The sequence below is a fragment of the Podarcis vaucheri genome, assembly GCF_965113315.1.
Source record: "Podarcis vaucheri genome assembly, chromosome: 10".
Taxonomy (NCBI): domain Eukaryota; kingdom Metazoa; phylum Chordata; class Lepidosauria; order Squamata; family Lacertidae; genus Podarcis; species Podarcis vaucheri.
The window spans coordinates 18246314-18264008 of NC_138748.1; the positions used below are offsets into that span (position 1 = coordinate 18246314).

The 17695-nt window shown below is 44.0% G+C and overlaps 1 protein-coding gene across 3 annotated transcripts; it reads right to left on the reverse strand.

Moving 5' to 3' along the window:
• Positions 1-696: 696 nt before the first annotated feature.
• Positions 697-16561, reverse strand: ING3 (inhibitor of growth family member 3). 3 transcript variants are annotated; one of them, XM_082239773.1, is made up of 12 exons: positions 16342-16561; positions 16107-16178; positions 15091-15191; positions 13667-13732; positions 11036-11132; positions 10124-10195; positions 9627-9746; positions 8310-8368; positions 7624-7814; positions 6529-6721; positions 2168-2206; positions 697-1714 (listed from the first exon to the last, which is right to left on the reverse strand). In XM_082239773.1, the coding sequence occupies exons 1-12, from the start codon at positions 16532-16534 to the stop codon at positions 1598-1600; spliced, it is 1320 nt and encodes a 439-aa protein (XP_082095899.1). In that variant the 5' UTR covers positions 16535-16561; the 3' UTR covers positions 697-1597. The 3 variants fall into 3 exon arrangements, with proteins under 3 accessions (XP_082095899.1, XP_082095898.1, XP_082095900.1); XM_082239772.1 differs by having other exon boundaries at positions 8310-8467; positions 16342-16557; XM_082239774.1 differs by lacking the exon at positions 16342-16561 and having other exon boundaries at positions 8310-8467; positions 16103-16173.
• Between the last annotated feature and the right edge of the window lie 1134 nt (positions 16562-17695).

Genomic DNA, 17695 nt, shown 5'->3' on the forward strand with positions numbered 1-17695 from the left:
ACAAAAACTACTTTTATTTGTGTTATTTTGCACACCATTTCTTTATAAAATATAAGGTATGGATATTATTAAACTGCCCTGAAACATAGAGGTGCAATGGTTATTTGTTCAAACAGCTCTAAAAGGATACCGTTAGGTTTATTCGTTAGCTCTTTTTTATTTTAAATTTCTAGACTGTCTTTCCAACCAAGAAAGCACTTAAACTGATTATGTCCTATTTCTAAACACATCGCATGCGCATGTAACAATTTTCTCTTCCCCCTTCTCACCCCTGCAGGCCCTCACATGCCTCCAGTTCTGCTTTGGAGGGTTGAGGAACCTCCAAAAACGGATTTTGGAGATGTACAGGAGGGGTGCAGAGGGAAAGGAGAAACTGTGGCACAAGCGGATTTCTCTTGTGCAAGCCAGAGGATGTCACCCTAGTATTAAAACACTTCAAGACAGGTTGAATGAGTTTTGCATAACATTATTTCTGCCATGTCTTAAGTGTGAGTTGAGCATAGTCCAACATGATCTTGAAATAGGCAACACATTTTCATTTAAATATAGATGTGCATCTCTTAAGAGTATTTGCAATGTATCAAATTTCAGTTGTATGGGACCACTTTTATTTTTAATTTTTTTGCTTAAATCCACCTGGTATTATTAAATGAGTAACTTCTGGCAGTGAAAACAACAACACAACAGGCATAGTACTTAGTATGTCAGAGATGGAAACCTTTTATTTATATATTTTCTTAAAAAATAAAAACTATTTAAAATCCTCCAGTTAGACAGCATATTATGAAAGCCTCCATGAAATGTTTTACTGTACTTTTCTAATAAAGTATGCCAAGCATTAATACTAGCGTTTGATTTTTTCCTTTTAATTTTAACACCTAATACAGTTTCAATTTAAAGGATCACTTGCACAAAAAAATAAACACATTTGGTATAAAAGGTTTATCACTTTAACACCCTTTTTTAATGACCTGCGCCCTGAATGGCCCCAAAACATATAAAGACTAGTGGTACAATTTTTGTTTTAAAGTGTACAAGAGTCTGTTTTTATTTACCAAGTACTCTAGAGGACACCAGCCCAGTGTATACAAGAACCATTTTCTTCAGCCTGCTGAATTCAGTTTCAACAAGAAACAAAGCTATAAAGGCGTCTGAAAAAAAATCCATTCTCTTAACGTTCTTTCTGCAACACTTATATACACAAAATCCCACATTAACAGCTCTCGAGTACAGAACATGCAGTAGAATGCCAGCTAAATATAAAACCATTCAAAATCTTAAATTTGCTGGAATTATTTGAAGGCTGAATTGTTGTAGAATGCCCACCGCTTAGAGAAAATGGTTAAGAGAGTACAAATGTCTGCATATGTATGCCACTGGAACAAAATCCATGGCTAACTGGAAAAAATATTTATAGCACAACCGCGGTGCATAAATAATTTAAGTACAATATTAAAACACAACTAGCAAAATTAAGAAGGCGACATTTTATGACAGCTAAATCCATCCTCCTTTGACTGGTTCCAAAGAAGCGTTTCCCTCCCCTTTCCCCGCAGCATAGCACGTATTTTTAATTGAAGCGAAGCAAGCAGGACATTTATTTATGCCTATTGCCTCTTCTCTTCATTGCAGCGGTACACTGTGGGCAGTACCATTTTCCCTTTGGTGCTTCTGTCAATCCGACACAGCCATAATGGAACCACTCGATAGGGCACTGTAAGGCAATCAGAAAGACATACCAATTGGTTCCTAAAAGTGGACACGACAAAACACCAAACAGCTCTTTTGATAGATTTAGGCAGATATCAGTAGCTTTGCTTTGTTGTACAGAAATAAAACAGAATTACTGGTTTTAATCCCTATTATTTGGGAATATCTGGAAAGGTACAGAAGCAAAAACTACCTGCCCTCTTTTGGTTAGCTTCAGACGTACATACTAAACTAGTAGTTCCCTGTCTAAAACCAGTCCCCATCCTCAAAGCAACTATCTATCCTCATCTACACCATGAATAACTGCTGGTGGAAAGAGTAACGCCTTGGTTTCATGGACATGTGTAATCTTCCTTTGGAAATTCTGCTTTTAAATGGAAAACTGCATAGCTGAGTCTAGTTCTGGGGAAAAGGGAGGGGGGGTGTAATAGCTCCTGCACCCTTTTTTAATACTTACATCCTGGTTATCACAGCCCACCATTTCACCATAGGACACCTATGAGAGAATACAATATACACAAATTAAGAAAGCATTAATGTATTCCATGACCAGATTATTTTTCACATCAGAGTTATTGTTGAAAGGCCCTAAATGGAATAATATGCCAAACTTGTACATGTTGGAAACTTTCGGGTTACGAATTCGCTTTTCCATTTTTGCATTATTTTAGACTCCTTTAGACATCCAAGAAGGGTGTGATTTTCTAGATGATCAAATGCAAGTAAGGCATCAGTTTTACACTTGTTTTGGCAATCATTTCTTTAAATGCCTGGATAAATTATTTTATTTTATTTTTTTACAAAAGATTAGGACGGCATGTAGCTGGACTACATTACTACAGAGTAAACCTGACTTTCAGGAAAGGGGTAGTAACTACACTCTTCCTTTTCCTATAAGAGGGTCACCAGGAGAGATCAAAACTGAAGAGCTTAGTGCGCATAAAAGAATGGCTGAATAATGAAGCAACAGTAAACAGCTGACTCCATTACCCGAGTCATTACCTGAAGCAGTTCTGCATTACTATCCCCCAAATTAAGTAGTTATTCTAAAAGCATGAAAATGTCTTCCATTACATTTAGACTTTTTAAAACGTTAAGATTGTCCCAAAAAAAGGATTGTTGTAAAAGGCTGCATTGGCCCCCAGCCTGCGAGGTGCTGGGTAAAACTGCTGCAAGCTCTCACCATGGGAGTTGAGGTGTTTTCACCTCAGCGCCTCGCGGGCTGCAGCCAATAGAGCTGGCCCTCAGCCGGAGGGCAGAAAAGCTCCTGCCCGCAGCTGAGCAAGCCCCAAGTCCCCTGCCACTTGCACACCCAGGAGGGGACCCGGGCCTCTTTGGCCAGGCTCTGCTGGGAGCAGGAGAGCTCCTGACCCCAGTGGAGCCAGACCTGGTGTCCCTACCACTTGCTCTTGAGCAGCAAGGACCTTGGGGCTCCTTGGCCAGGCTGTGTCCGCCTTTGCTGGCGTAGGGGGTGGGTGAGCTACTTTGCCTGCTCACCCCCTACTCCCCGAAGACGCACCAGGCAGCCATAGCGAAGCGATTGCAGCCTGTTAGGCATCAATAATAATAATATTTTTTTATTTATACCCCGCCCATCTGGCTGGGTCCCCCCAGCCACTCTGGGCGGCTTCCAACAAAACACTAAAATACAATAACCTATTAAACATTAAAAGCTTCCCTAAAGAGGGCTGCCTTCAGATGTCTTCTAAAAGTTTGGTAGTTGTTTTTCTCTTTTGACATCTGATGGGAGGGCGTTCCACAGGGCTGGCACCACTACCGAGAAGGCGCTCTGCCTGGTTCCCTGTAACTTGGCTTCTCGCAGCGAGGCAACCGCCAGAAGGCCCTCGGTGCTGGACCTCAGTGTCCGGGTAGAACAATGGAGGTAGAGACGCTCCTTCAGGTATACTGGACCGAGGCTGTTTAGGGCTTTAAAGGTCAGCACCAACACTTGGAATTGTGCTCGGAAACGGACTGGGAGCCAGTGTAGAGCCCCTACACCACCTAGCTGGCTTTCTGGGAGGAAAGGCACAGCACACCATCCCAGATGAAGGCAGCCAAGCGGTAGCCAAGCAAGGCTGCAGCCCTGATCCCGTTCCTACTCGAGTGCAAGCAGGAGCGGGGTTGGGGCTCTCAGAGCTTGGGAGGAGCACTTTAACGGAGCCCCCATCCCGATGCTGCTCCTGTGAGCTGGTGGTGGGTCGGGGACTCCGTAAAACGCTTTGCTAAGGGGAGGACAGGAGCGTGTTCCTCGGCCAAGAGGTTTAGAGAAGCGGAGGGAGGAACAAGCTGTATCAGCAGCACTTCGCCAATTCAGCTTGATTCTCCCTCTGCTGGGGGAAGAGAGCGGTGGCGGTTTCACCAGCGATATACCGCTGAGTGAAGCTGTCATTGTGGTGTCCCCCCACATACCGGTTCTGGGCAATATATTGATATATCGCCCAGTCAACCCCCCCCTTAATTCTTGTCTCATTGGATTGTAAGTCTGAAGCTGGGCCTATCTTTTGTTTTCGATATTTGTACACTGCTAAGATTTTGTAACCTTTTTATAAACGTTATCACTTCTAGAGAAAATGCTTTAACATTCCTCATAAATATTGACCTTTGGGTGTTATTATGTGGGAAAGGAAATGTCAAGGCTTCCTCGCTATACAAATGCTGCAGTGACAAAAGCAAAGTTTCATGGTCAGAAATGTTATATAAATTTACTCAGTGTTTTGTGCATGGCACACTTTGAAATGAAAAACTTGCAGGTACTGGGGCACTGAATGGGAAGGAGGACACAAATAATGCAAGAGCTGTAGATGCACCAAGTTATAAGGAAGTGGCTGGGAATCATGAGTAACAGAAAGAGAAACACAGGGCAGAAATCAGTACTGAGAACTCCAATCTAAAGCCCTAAAGGTATCTTAGCAGTATCCATGCATTTTCCACAATTTTAACTGAAGCCACAATACTGTGAAAATAAGTTGATTTAAAACAAAACTTAGCATTCTGCATATATCAACAGATTTTGATCACAACTGTCTAGCTTTACAGACCAGCCATTATAACGTGCAGTCTAAAGCACTATACAGTGGTACCCCGCAAGACGAATGCCTCGCAAGACAGAAAACCCGCAAGACGAAAGGGTTTTCTGTTTTGGAGGCGCTTCGCAAGACGAATTTCCCTATGGGCTTGCATCGCAAGACGAAAGCCCATAGGGAAATGCTGGCGGTCGGGAGCAAAGACTTTCGCCCACAGCCGGCCTTCAGAAGAGGACCTCTTCTGAAGGCCGGCGGGGGGCAAAAGTCTTTGCTCCCCCCCGCCTGCCTTCCCCCCCCCCTGCCCCGGGCGAACGTAAAATGCTGGCGGGCGGGAGCGAAACGTTCGCTGCCGACCCCCAGCATTTTAAAATCTCCAAGGGACAGCAGAGAAGTCTCTGTCCCGGGGAGATTTTAAAATGCTGGGGGTCGGGAGCGAAGCGCTGCCGACCCCCAGCATTTTAAAATCTCCCCGTGTCCCGGGAAGGTTTTAAAATTTTAAAATGCTGGGGGTCGGCAGCGCTTCGCTCCCGACCCCCAGCATTTTAAAACGCTGTTCCGAAGGGGGGGCGGAGACAACTGCCCCAGCCGCCCCACTTCGGAAAGCTGTTCCGAAGTGGGGAGGGGGGGCGGGGACACCTGCCCCAGCGGCCCCACTTCGGAAAGCTGTTCCGAAGTGGGGCGGGGGGGCGGAGACACCTGCCCCAGCCGCCCCACTTCGGAAGGCTGTTCCTAAGTGGGGAGGGGGGGCGGAGACACCTGCCCCAGCCGCCCCACTTCGGAAAGCTGTTCCGAAGTGGGGCGGGGGGGGGCGGGGACACCTGCCCCAGCCGCCCCACTTCGGAAAGCTGTTCCGAAGTGGGGAGGGGGGGCGGAGACACCTGCCCCAGCCGCCCCACTTCGGAAAGCTGTTCCGAAGTGGGGAGGGGGGGCGGGGACACCTGCCCCAGCCGCCCCACTTCGGAAAGCTGTTCCGAAGTGGGGAGGGGGGGCGGAGACACCTGCCCCAGCCGCCCCACTTCGGAAAGCTGTTCCGAAGTGGGGAGGGGGGGCGGGGACACCTGCCCCAGCCGCCCCACTTCGGAAAGCTGTTCCGAAGTGGGGAGGGGGGGCGGGGACACCTGCCCCAGCCGCCCCACTTCGGAAAGCTGTTCCGAAGTGGGGAGGGGGGGCGGGGACACCTGCCCCAGCCGCCCCACTTCGGAAAGCTGTTCCGAAGCGGGGCGGGGGGCGGGAACACCTTCTGAAGGCGGGCAGGGGGCGAAAGTCTTTGTCCCCCATGCCTGCCTTCCCAGGGGCTTTTAAATCGCCCCGGACAGCGGAGAAGTCCTCCGCTGTCCGGGGCGATTTTAAAATGCCGCCCGCCAGCATTTTAAGATCGCCCCGGACAGCGGAGAAGTCCTCCGCTGTCCCAGGGTTTTTTAAAATGCTGGGGGTGGGAAGAAAAGCCCTTGTCCCCCCCCCCCCAGCCTTCAGAAGAGGTCCGGGGACAGACTGTCCCCGGACCTGGTCTGAAGGCGGTTTCCCTAGGAACGCATTAATTGATTTTCAATGCATTCCTATGGGAAACCGTGCATCGCAAGACGAAAAAACCGCAAGACGAAGAGACTTGCGGAACGCATTAATTTCGTCTTGCGAGGCACCACTGTATTGTCTTTCAAGTGCAATCATTGAAAGTTGAATAGTTTATCTCTTAGTATCTGCTACCAGATGTGGTCAATTTTCACTAAATGAACCAAGCTCAATGAGCCAACTAAACTAGGTATTCTACATAACATCATATTTTAAGAAAATATACCTGATTACAAATGCAGTAACGTGGCTCATTTGGATCATAGGTCCAATCAACTTGGCTATTAGATTCAGACTCTGGTATTACTGCTGTTTGTTGAGACAGTTCCTGTGCTAGAGCCGAGGATGAGGAACAAGATGACAAGGAGGAAGACGAGGAAGATGACGACGATTGTTGATTTGAAGATTTGTTATTGTTTCTGAAAAATAAAGACATATCCAGTGTGTTCTCCCCTTACTTTCCATCAAGTTGGGTATGTAATTTGAAACGAGAAAGACACTACAGCAGAAGTTCATAGCTAAGCTGTTGGACAATAATCTATATTTGATGTAAACATTTTCTTTTTTAAAAAAACCCACACCCTTAAATTGACAAAATATAATGAGGATTTTTGAGATTAGAAATGGTATAAGCAAGTGTTCCTGCCCTGACAGACAGCAACAACTTTAGTATTACATTATTTCGCTTAATTAAGGAGTAGACGTGTTTTTCTGTACTGGCTCATCATGTTCTTCCTCTCACTGTTTCAACAGTATTGATGGTTTATACACAGAGTAAATTCACATTTCATAACCACAATGGGGACTCAGTACTATTCAGGACCCTGTTGATTTTATATGGAGCTTTTATCCTGTGTTTGTAAGTTCTATAAATCATTGTGTGGATGGCTACTTTTATATATTTTTGATTTAGCATTCATTTCTTCTAGCGAGTAGGCACCCTTCAGTAAGAGTCAGAGAGAAAGAAGTGGCTGGGTCAACTGACATATGGAAGTAAAAAGAAGAGACCATCACCTGGGTAATTATGTATACTTCTATTATTAGTACAGGTATTATGTTACTAAGAACCTGTTAAAAATTAGACTGTTGTGTATGTATGATGACATCTGTGCATAAAAACATGAGGGCATACACTCAATTTTTGAAAATGTAGAGTTTGAATCGTCTCAAAGGATCAGGGAATGAAACAAAATGAGATCACCATTTCAAAATTCCAAGTTTCTATTAAAAACTGTGAACACTCCTAATAACAGATTAATAATTTCTCCAAATTCTTAAGTGAGCCCAGCCAAAGAGAAGCAACCAGTTTTCATGAACCTACTTGCTTTTTCGACCACTCCGTGAATCTGTGGTTGATGAACTCAAAGTCTGAGATAATGTAGATGCCAAGGCGGATGATGAGTACCCAGCGGTATCCCTGGATAATGAAAATTCTCTTCCAAGTTGGAAGTCATTGTTCTTAAAGGCTTCATAACTCGCTTTTAGGCTAGACGTTCTCCTTCCTTCCTTCATCTAAAAGAAAAGCAGCCATATTAATATATTATGTCGTTGCTAGTAAACATTTAAAGCATGCTTTGAACTATCTGTGGCATGTCATTTAAAAGAGTGGACTCACATTTCCAACACTTACAAGAAATTATGGCTTCATCATAATTACCCACATGCTCTAAGAAACCAAGCTGGATATTGTCTTGCATCCTATTTCAATGTGACTTACGCTGAATGCTGCAATTCTAAAGCCATTTATCTTGGAGTAAGTCTTACTGAACTCAGCAGAGCATACTTCTGTACAGGTATGCACAGGATCACACTGCAAACCTTATTAAACACGTGCAAGTTCAACATGCTGGGAAGAGTTTTTAGAATGCACTATGTAAAAACAACTGCCTCCTTTTCTGTATAAACTAGTGCCATAAAAATTCAGTTTCTAAATACCAATCTAAACTAAATAAAAGTTGTCCAACTCAGACTGCAAGTACTTTAAACAATGTATTTTGAATTCCTTACCTGTGCTGTGGCTTGCACTGCCTGAGCTGCTGCCATGGTAATAGCACCAGCTCCAGCTCCTGAAGATAATGAGCCCAGGTTATACGATGCCAATGGCTGAGAAGAATTTGCATTATATGCACTGTTGGATGAGGATGATGAATTACTGTTTCGACACCCTTGATGAACAAAGGGAACATATTTATATAGTCCAAAGTGAAAACTAAAAGTAGATTTAAATTTCAGAAAGCTGAAAACTAGCTGTGTCTACCAGTGAAAGTCAGCCACTTCGTTAATGGACAAAAAGACTAACAGGATATAATGTTCTGTAAAACAACTTGGCACTGCTCTACTCTTCAGACGTTCCTATCTTTGTTTGCTCTCTTGCCCCAGGGCTAATGTGTAAAGCCTTAATCAACTTGGGCCCTAAATATTTGAACAACTGCCCCCATCCCTACTTCTTGGGTGTTACAAGATCAGAAGCGGAACTTCTATGGAACTTTCTCCTGACCAAGTGCATCTGGTATCTTCGTTATACATTTCCCATTAAATGCTGAAAACACACCACTCCACCCTGTCCTTTTGTTGCCTCTTCTGTTTTTTATTTTGTTTTTTAAATCCAGCAGTGGGGAACCTTTTATGGCAAGAGAGACAGATCTTTATCTCCCCCACCCTGGTGGGCAAAGCTGACAGGTGTGCGAAGCTGGTAAATGTGGCCTAGAGGATGGAAAAAGGCAATGGAAGGATGGGTGAGGAAAGTATATAATGAGAGAAGGTACTGAATGATAATAATAATAAATAACTGAGAAGAGGTGGATAAAGGAGTGGGAACACAGGGTCCAAATTCCAACCCCCCTCCACCTTCCAACAGTAGTTCTTCTCCACAGTAAACTCTCTCAGCTAAATTTATCACTCTCACCACTCCTGAGATGGGCAGGATACAGGGAGGAAGTATTTACAATTGGGGACTGAATGAATCTTGCCACTTCCATCCTCTGAGCCCAATGCAAGGTTGGGAAAAGGTGAGTGATTCCCCCCCACCCTGCAAAAACAAAGAAACACCATCACAAGGACTAGAAAGCTGCTGTTGCAAGCATGGGTGGTAAGATTAAAGGAGGGATAAATTCCTTGTCCTTGACTTACTTCTGTCCTCCACCAGTAACAATTTGATTGGGGATCCACATACAGGAGTCTTACAACCACAGCCCTGTTTAAAAATAGATTGTACCTGCCTCTCTGAAAAACAGCCTGTGGGAGCAATCCCATTAATAGGTCAGGAAAGAGAATGTTCTCCATTTGTATGCTTAAAACTTCACTTACACCTGACATTGTAATTACCTGGTGTATTTTCTTTAGAGGCATCTGAAGTGAGAGTTGACAGAAGAGCTTCAGACTTAAACTTCTTTTCAGGGACATGATCTGCCGCTGCATGGTGAGATGAGGGATTATGCTTCCGTTCTATACGAACAAACAAAACACACTCTATTAATCCAAAAGCCAATTTGGCGCTTTGTGCAAAGGGCTTATCACTACAGAAGGAAAAAAACCACACACACGAACACACATCATGAAAAGCACCATCACATTTCAGTCCAGGAGCTCTTTTCCACAGATATGGGTCACCAAACCTTTTGGAACAGTGAGCACATGTTGAACTTTGTGAGTGCTGTGGGTGCACATGGCATAATACAAAATTTGAGAGAGATCAGAGTCATGGCAAAGCTTTCTCCATATTATATTTCTATACTTGAAAAGCACAACCTGCTGAATTTCTGCCTGTTGTATTGTTCTTCTACACACCAAAACAAAAGCAAAGGTTGCAACATTCAACTTACTTTCTACTGGGGTGTGTGAATGAGCGTGGTGATTGTTCAGTGGCTGTGATGGTGTATCCAGTTCCAAAGAACCTATTGGAAAGAGTGTTTAAGAATGAAATATAGTTATGACAACTTAGAAAGTTTTGTTATATGACACCATCCTTAAAATGCACACTGCATTTTCATCAGAAGAAGCTAGCACTATGAAATTAACCATATTCAAGCCAATAGCCTCTTGAGTTCTGAAGAGAACAACCCTATCGCAGGGGCTTTTGAGGTCCAAAATCCACCTTCCTTCAGGGTGCTGCATGCCATTGGCAAAAGACAGAGGCAAATGTGGCAGAGCAATGGACGTGACGCTTTACATCTGTACAACATTCCAGGCACACAAAGGTCACACACGCTTCTTTCAATCCAAGCAAGCAAGGGAACGATCACAGTTCAAGGACACATCAGGAGAAACACTCAAGAGCACGGAGCAGGACTGGTGATCGGTGTGACCTGTGCAGAGGGAGAGCCACATATGGCTCCGAAGCCTGAGGTTTTTACACTCTGTCCTACCAATATGAATGCACAGAGAAGCAACAGATAAGACTTTCTTCAGAACCCAAGACTATTTTAATTCTTGATGCACACCAATAAGACAAATTTTAAAGATGGCTTGCAATGAAGCTTCAAATGGGTATCCTGTGAAATGTTCAGGAAACAAACTAAAAAGCAGCATAAAGGATCTATTAGACCATAGATTCTCCTCTTGCTCATGCTACTGTAATGGGGCCCAAGAAAAAAAATTGAGCCAATTTTATTAGTTATGATTCATTTTGACAAATGAGAAACAAAAGGAAACCCTTTATCTACAGCAGCAACAGAGTGTGATGTTATGTGCTGGCAAAATTATAATGACTGGAGAAGGCCACCAGGCATACTTACGCCTTTCCAATATTTCTGTAATCCCAGCGTTATCCGCCTCAAGCTCCATTTTAAATTTTGCTAATTCCTGGTCCAATTTTCTCAAGTGGCGGTCTACCTGATTTAAGAGCATATGTTTTTTGAGAAGTCAGGCTATTTTTCATCCAGTTTATTACTTCACACAATCAAAAAGTTAATATGAAGTGTAGCAAACACCAATACTGTATTTTTTAAAAAATCACAAATGAGAATCTGTATAAAAGGATCCCTGGACATGAAAACATTAAGCTGAAAAAAACTCTAACAATGAAATCCTATACAGTTCTAATCAGAAATCAATCTTCTTGAGTTCAGTGAGGCTTACTCTAAAGTGTATACTGTATCCTGAGAAAAACTATTGAACAGGAAGCTATTTAATTCAATGGGCCTTCCTTTTGTGTGAATGTGTATTAAGATTGTACTGCTGAGAATATTTAATCATGTACATGTCAAAAACCTTTTCCTATTAAGAAAAAATATAAAGTAAGATAGTGTGAAGCCTTCGGAGCACTGTGCTACAGAAACCTTCTAGTATATGTGGCACCCAAATGCCTCCAAAATATGGCTGGAATTTAAACCCTACACAAGTAGGGTTCCACCTACTGCATTTATTCAAATGTAATGCTCACCTTTTTTGGCCAAATTACATCACGAAAATTAGGGTGTGCATTAGATTTGATGCCACATTTACATTCTCCAGCAAATACTTTTTTGGTTTCAAGGTTTTGAAAATTGAGGTGTGCATTAGATCCGATGGAGCATCAGATTCATGTAAATACAGTAGTCCCACACCCCAAGAAATTTTTTTTCTGGTTTCACAAACCACAGCTACCATCCCCTCTTGAAATTGTTAAAAGACATTAGATGAAAGACTGCCAATTACAGATTCACAAATCCCACTCTTTTGCACTCAAGGCTTTGAGGTTGCCTAAGGCAGTGTTGGGGAGCATCCGGCCCACAGGCCAAACTTGGCTCACATTTGGTCTGCAAGGCTGCTTCTCCCAAACCATGCCCACGCCTGTCACACACACAGCTGCCAATGCACAATCAGGAAACTCTAGTGTGCTCTGGTCTGTGCACTGGCGAAGGAAAACTGGTAAACCCCAAAGCCTTCTGGACTGGATACGAAAGGGAGTTTCCCATGCGTAACTTCCTCATGCACCAGATGTTTGCAGAAAGCAAGCTTCAGCTCTACCGCCATCAGCTGACAGGTGGTGAAGTAACACTTGTGTCACCGTACTAAGAGTGCAATCCTAATCCAACAACACTGACGGGGGAGGGGGGAGGACGCAGTTTAGGACGGTGAGTAGGTCTCTCTCTGCCAGTCTCCTGGTAGATAGGAACATTGCTAGAGGGGCTGTGCCACAACCAAGGCCCCAGCTGCATTCCAGGGAGCAGAAAACTACCACCAGCAATTTTTCAGCTGGCGGTAGCAAGCAGAAAGTACTAACATGGGGCATTTTAGGGGCAGGGCACTGGTGGCTTTAGAGCAGGGGTCGGCAAACTGCAGCCCTTGTGTTGCAAGATCCCATGGGGGCAGTTTAACTGGCCCACGAGCCACATCCAAACTGAGCTGCCTGCTCGGTGAGTCACGGCCCACTGCGCTAAACCAGCGCGGTGCAGGGACTCACTTCTGTGGCGCCGGAAATTGCACATGCCCAGACGCCGGAAATTGCGCACGGGATCTCCACGGGACTTGACTGGCCCAGGCAGGTAAAATCTTGCCAACCCCTGCTTTAGAGCCACTGGATTAAAAATCCTGCAGATGCCCTGGACCTAACTATCAGGACCCGCAGCTATTTCAGCCTGGAGCTGGTATACAGAAAAGGAAGACCAATCTCCAACCCCATCCTGCCCTGGCTAGCATGAGATGTCATGATTTGCACTGGTGCATTTGCCATTCCACTCCTTCCCAGCTCCACTTAGGATCGCTCTGCAAATGCCTTCATGGATTCGTATATGGAACTGCTTTTGCATGTAATAATTTTTATTATTTCAGGCCTTAAAACATTTAAGTGTACGTACAAGCCAGTTAGTCCAAGGTTTTGTTTTTTTTAAAAAAAGCTATAAGCAGAAAAATGCATTACAGTGGTACCTTGGAAGTCAAATGGAATCAGTTCCAGAAGTCCATTCGACTTCCAAAACCAAGCCGCAACTTCCTATTGGCTGCAGGAAGCTCCCACAGCCAATCGGAAGCTGCAGAAGCCGCATCAGACATTCAGGTTCCAAAGAATGTTTGCAAACTGGAACACTCACTTCTGGGGTTGCGACGTTCAGGAGTCAAAATGTTAAGACTCGCAAGGCATTCAGGATCCAAGGTACAACTGTATTATTTATTTATTTATTTATTTATTTATTTATTAGATTTGTATACCGCCCCATACCCGCAAGTCTCAGGGCAGTACACAGGATATAATCACAACATAAATACACAAAATACACAATCAAAATAAAAACAACCCAATAACCCCCCAACACATTTTAAAAGTGTTGCAGAGTTATAAATGTTCATACATATAAAAATGTTATAAGAAGTGTTAAGAAGAATGAGTGTTAACATTTTAAAAGTCTGCAAATTAAAAGTCCAGTAGCCAAGTTCATTATTTTACTTACTAAGTCATAAATCTGATTGGCCAGCTGTACTTTTTCATCTGCGTCTTCTAGGGCTTTATAGTAATCCTATTTGGGGGGGAAAATAAAAATAAAATACTGTGAGAAATCATTTTTAGTACTATAAAATTATAATGAACTTGGATGACCAATAATATATGAAATTAAAGAACTCTGAAGATAAACAAAGTTCACAAGTTCTTGAAAAATCAGTTTCAAGATAGGTGGATAAATGAAATGCAGGAAATGCAACATTTGTATGTTTATGATTTAACAATGTCGCTGAATACTGAGTTATCAAAATGACAGTTGAGAACATTATTTGATTTCATGGTTTAATATTATTCTTTAGCTCACCACATTCCCCTATTTTGAAACATGGGAGGAAAATTCAATATACAGTACAATACCATATTTCCCCAGAATAACAAAACATTAGAATGGAAGTTAAAAAATATTTTATGTATTTCAAAAATAATAGCCATACCTGCGGACCAGAGGGCTTTTCTTGGGTGGGGGGGTGAGACGGCTCAAGGCTTATTGTCCTTGAAGACTGAAACGTTTAGAGGAAGGGCCATAGCTCAGTTGTTAAGAGCTTCTACTTTCCATGCAGAAGGTCACAGGTTCTATCCCTGCCATCTCCTGGTAAGGCTGACAATCTCTCCTGCCTGACATCCTGTAGAGCTGCTGCTACCAGTCAGTGCAGACAATACTGAGCTAGATAGATCAATGGTCTGACTTGGTATAAAGCTTACTTCCTATCAGACCTAAGGATGTTGCTCATACTTGGGACTTTTTGCATTTCAAATCCGATTTCCAAGGCTATGATTCATACTGCTGGAAATCCAGTCAAGTACAGTGGTACCTCAGGTTACATACGCTAACCCAGAAATAATGCTTCAGGTTAAGAACTTTGCTTCAGGATGAGAACAGAAATCGTGTTCCGGCAGCACAGTGGCAGCAGGAGGCCCCATTAGCTAAAGTGGTGCTTCAGGTTAAGAACAAACCTCTGGAACGAATTAAGTACTTAACCCGAGGTACCACTGTATTTCTTTGCAGCTATTTCTTGTGGTGTCTTGATACTTGATGCTAACTTGACACTAAAGGCTCGATACTAATATTTCAAATATACAGTACAAGCCAAATGATTTTAAACCTGATTGCATTTATTTCTTTAGGACTATGTACAAGTCACTTGTCCATTTTCAGACGAAGCAAGAAATCGGCTCTGAAGAAAAACTGCAAGTTGTGTTTTCCATTTTTACAGAATGGGAACCACAATCTTCTATGAATTCATAGCTTTTTAAAAGCTCTGAGTAGATTTTTTGTGTGAGACTTGTAGTAGCATCAGAACTGATTGAATAGCCTAGTTTGGGGTGTTTTGTTTTTGTTTTGTTTCTTTTGGCCAGATATTACCTCATTCCTACCTTTTTAATGGATGTCATTTGTTCTTCTCTCCATTCCGGCTTGTTTTTCTTTGCATTCATAAAAAATTCATTTACTCTTTGTTCCAGTTGATCCATTGCATCTTAAAACACACAGAACATTAATGTACATTCATTTGTCTTGTATAATTATACAATGGTTTGCAACTGTATAGCAGAAGTAAGTAAAAGGCAGCTTACGTGAAAACTAAATGGCACGTAAGCGTCTGACAAGAGATCTAATTCATGGATCCCTTTTAAGTTTTTAAAGTAAAAGGTTAAAAAAAAAGGTAAAGGACCCCATAGGCGACTAAGCGGTGTGGTGCTCATCTTGCTTCAGGCCAAGGGAGCCAAAATTTGTCCACACAGACAGCTTTCCGGGTCATCTGGCCAGCATGACCAAGCCGCTAGTGGCACAACGGTGACAGAAACCAGAGCACATGGAAACGCCATTTACCTTCCCACCACAGAGGTACCTATTAATCTACTTGCACTGGCATGCTTTTGAACTGCTAGGTTGGCAGAAGCTGGGACAGATCAACGGGAGCTCACTCTGTCATGGGGATTTGAAACGCCGATTTTCTGATCAGCAAGCCCAAGAGGCTTGGTGGTTTAGTGCCACAGCCCTGTGATGCTCTTTATAATAACAGCTCCTCCACCCCAATGTCCCACGATCAGGACACAGAATACTTGGGTTCGGTCGGGTAGAATCTAAAAATCATTCCACGAAATGGAAATTATTCCGTCCTGGAGCTCTTCAGCAGGATAAGTCTCTTCCTTCGCCCCCCCCCCAAATAAACCTTTGATCACTTTCACCCCCATCCCTTGGAATAAAGCCCGGCTGATTTCCGCTGTGCAGCATTGATAGGAAGAAAACCCCAATTCCATTGCACGGCGGGCGGGCGGGCTCTTGGGAGCTCGCCGGCTTCCTATTCGGCGGCTGGCGCGTCGCTCACACCCAACGGCTCCACCTCCTCCCTCTGCGCGGCTCGCGAAGGGGGCGGGGCTGACTCACGTACTCTGCACCTGCAGGTCCATCTCGCGCATCTCGGTGAACCTGTCGCGGAGGTCCATGGGAAGTTGTTCGATCACTGGCGAGGGAGGGGGGCGGAGAGAAGGAGCGAGTTAGCTGACACGGAGGGCGGGAGGAGCGGTGGGCGGAGCCTCCGCCTCGCGCTCCGTCCTCCCTCCCTCCCCCTCCCCTCGGGCCTGGCGCCCCCCCTCCCTCTACACACACGCGCCGCGGAGACTCACTTTCCAGATAGTCCTCTAGGTACAGCATGGCGGCGTCGGCAGCGAGGCCTGCTCTGAGGGGGGCTCCGTTATTCCTGAGGCGGCGGGCGAGGGGGGCTGAGGGGGGGCAAAAAAAAAAACGCCGCCTCGTCCCTTCCAATATGGCGCCGGCACCGCCAACAACACCAGCCGCTCGACTCAGCGAAAACAACATTGGCGGCGGGCGGCGCTCGCGTCGGCCGAGCCGCGATTGGCTGCCGGCGCCGCTGACGCAAGGGCTCGCGCGGCTCTCCCGCGCTGTGCTTCCTGGGGGATGTAGTCTCGGGGCGGGGAGCACGCCGGGACTACGTATCCCACCATGCACCGCTGCTGCTGTTGTTGTGACGCCGGGACGCGGGCGCTGGGCTTTACCCGCGCTGCGAATGAGAGCTTACCTTTGGTATTATTATTATACCAAAGGCAAGCTCCTATTAGCCGCACGAATAATGATATTTATATTATTTATATATATATATTATATTAATATATATTATATATACCATATTAATTATATTAGTAATATATTATTATTAATAATAATAATATTCAATTTATATGCCGCCCTATATCCACTGGTCTCAGGGCGGTTTACAGAATAAAATCAAAATATAAAACCACAAGATCCATAATCAAAATTAAAACAACAACTTCCCATAAAACAACACACATTTTGAAAGGGCATAGGATGGCAATCTAATCAAGCAAAGGCCTGCTTAAAAAGGAAGGTATGGCTGTTATTGGAACAGCAGCAAAGGGATTTTAGCTGACCAAGCAATCTTATGATTCCTGCATTCAAGGGGTTGGACTAGATGACCCTAATAATAATAATAATAATATATTTATATTCCGCCTATCTGGCTGGGTCTCCCCAGCTACTCTAGGCAGCTCCCAACAGAATATTAAAAACACGATAAAACGTCAAACATTAAAAGCTTCCCTAAACAGGGCTGCCTTCAGATGTCCCAACTGTACAATTCTATGATTTTCCATCCTTAGCTGGAGGCAAGTCCCGCTAAATGCAGTGCAGCTTATTCCCAAGTAAGCATGGATAGGATGGTGGTTTTAGATTCCCCCCTCCCAGTTAAATTTTATTAAATTTCCCCCCCAAAAAATCGTATATACATTCCAATAAATTGCAGAATTTTCTTTTGTTTGGTCGGCCCATTTCCCTTGGTGTTTTTTATTTCTCCCCCTTGCTGCATCCTGTCTTCCCTCTTTTACTTCATCGCAATAATACAACAATCCTCAATTCCTTCTGCTGCTCATAGTTCAAATCCCTTCAATAGTTCAAATTCCTTCAATAGTCTGAAAAAGGCTCCCATTTTTCCACAAAATA

Excerpts from the sequence above, each read along its gene's own strand:
- ING3 (XM_082239772.1), bottom strand. The coding sequence starts at position 16,534 with ATGTTGTTTTCGCTGAGTCGAGCGGCTGGTGTTGTTGGCGGTGCCGGC. Across the intron at positions 16,179-16,341 it reads CCTAGAGGACTATCTGGAAA|TGATCGAACAACTTCCCATG; the intron begins GTGAGTCTCCGC and ends CTCCCTCGCCAG. Across the intron at positions 15,192-16,106 it reads GATGGACCTGCAGGTGCAGA|ATGCAATGGATCAACTGGAA; the intron begins GTACGTGAGTCA and ends GTGTGTTTTAAG.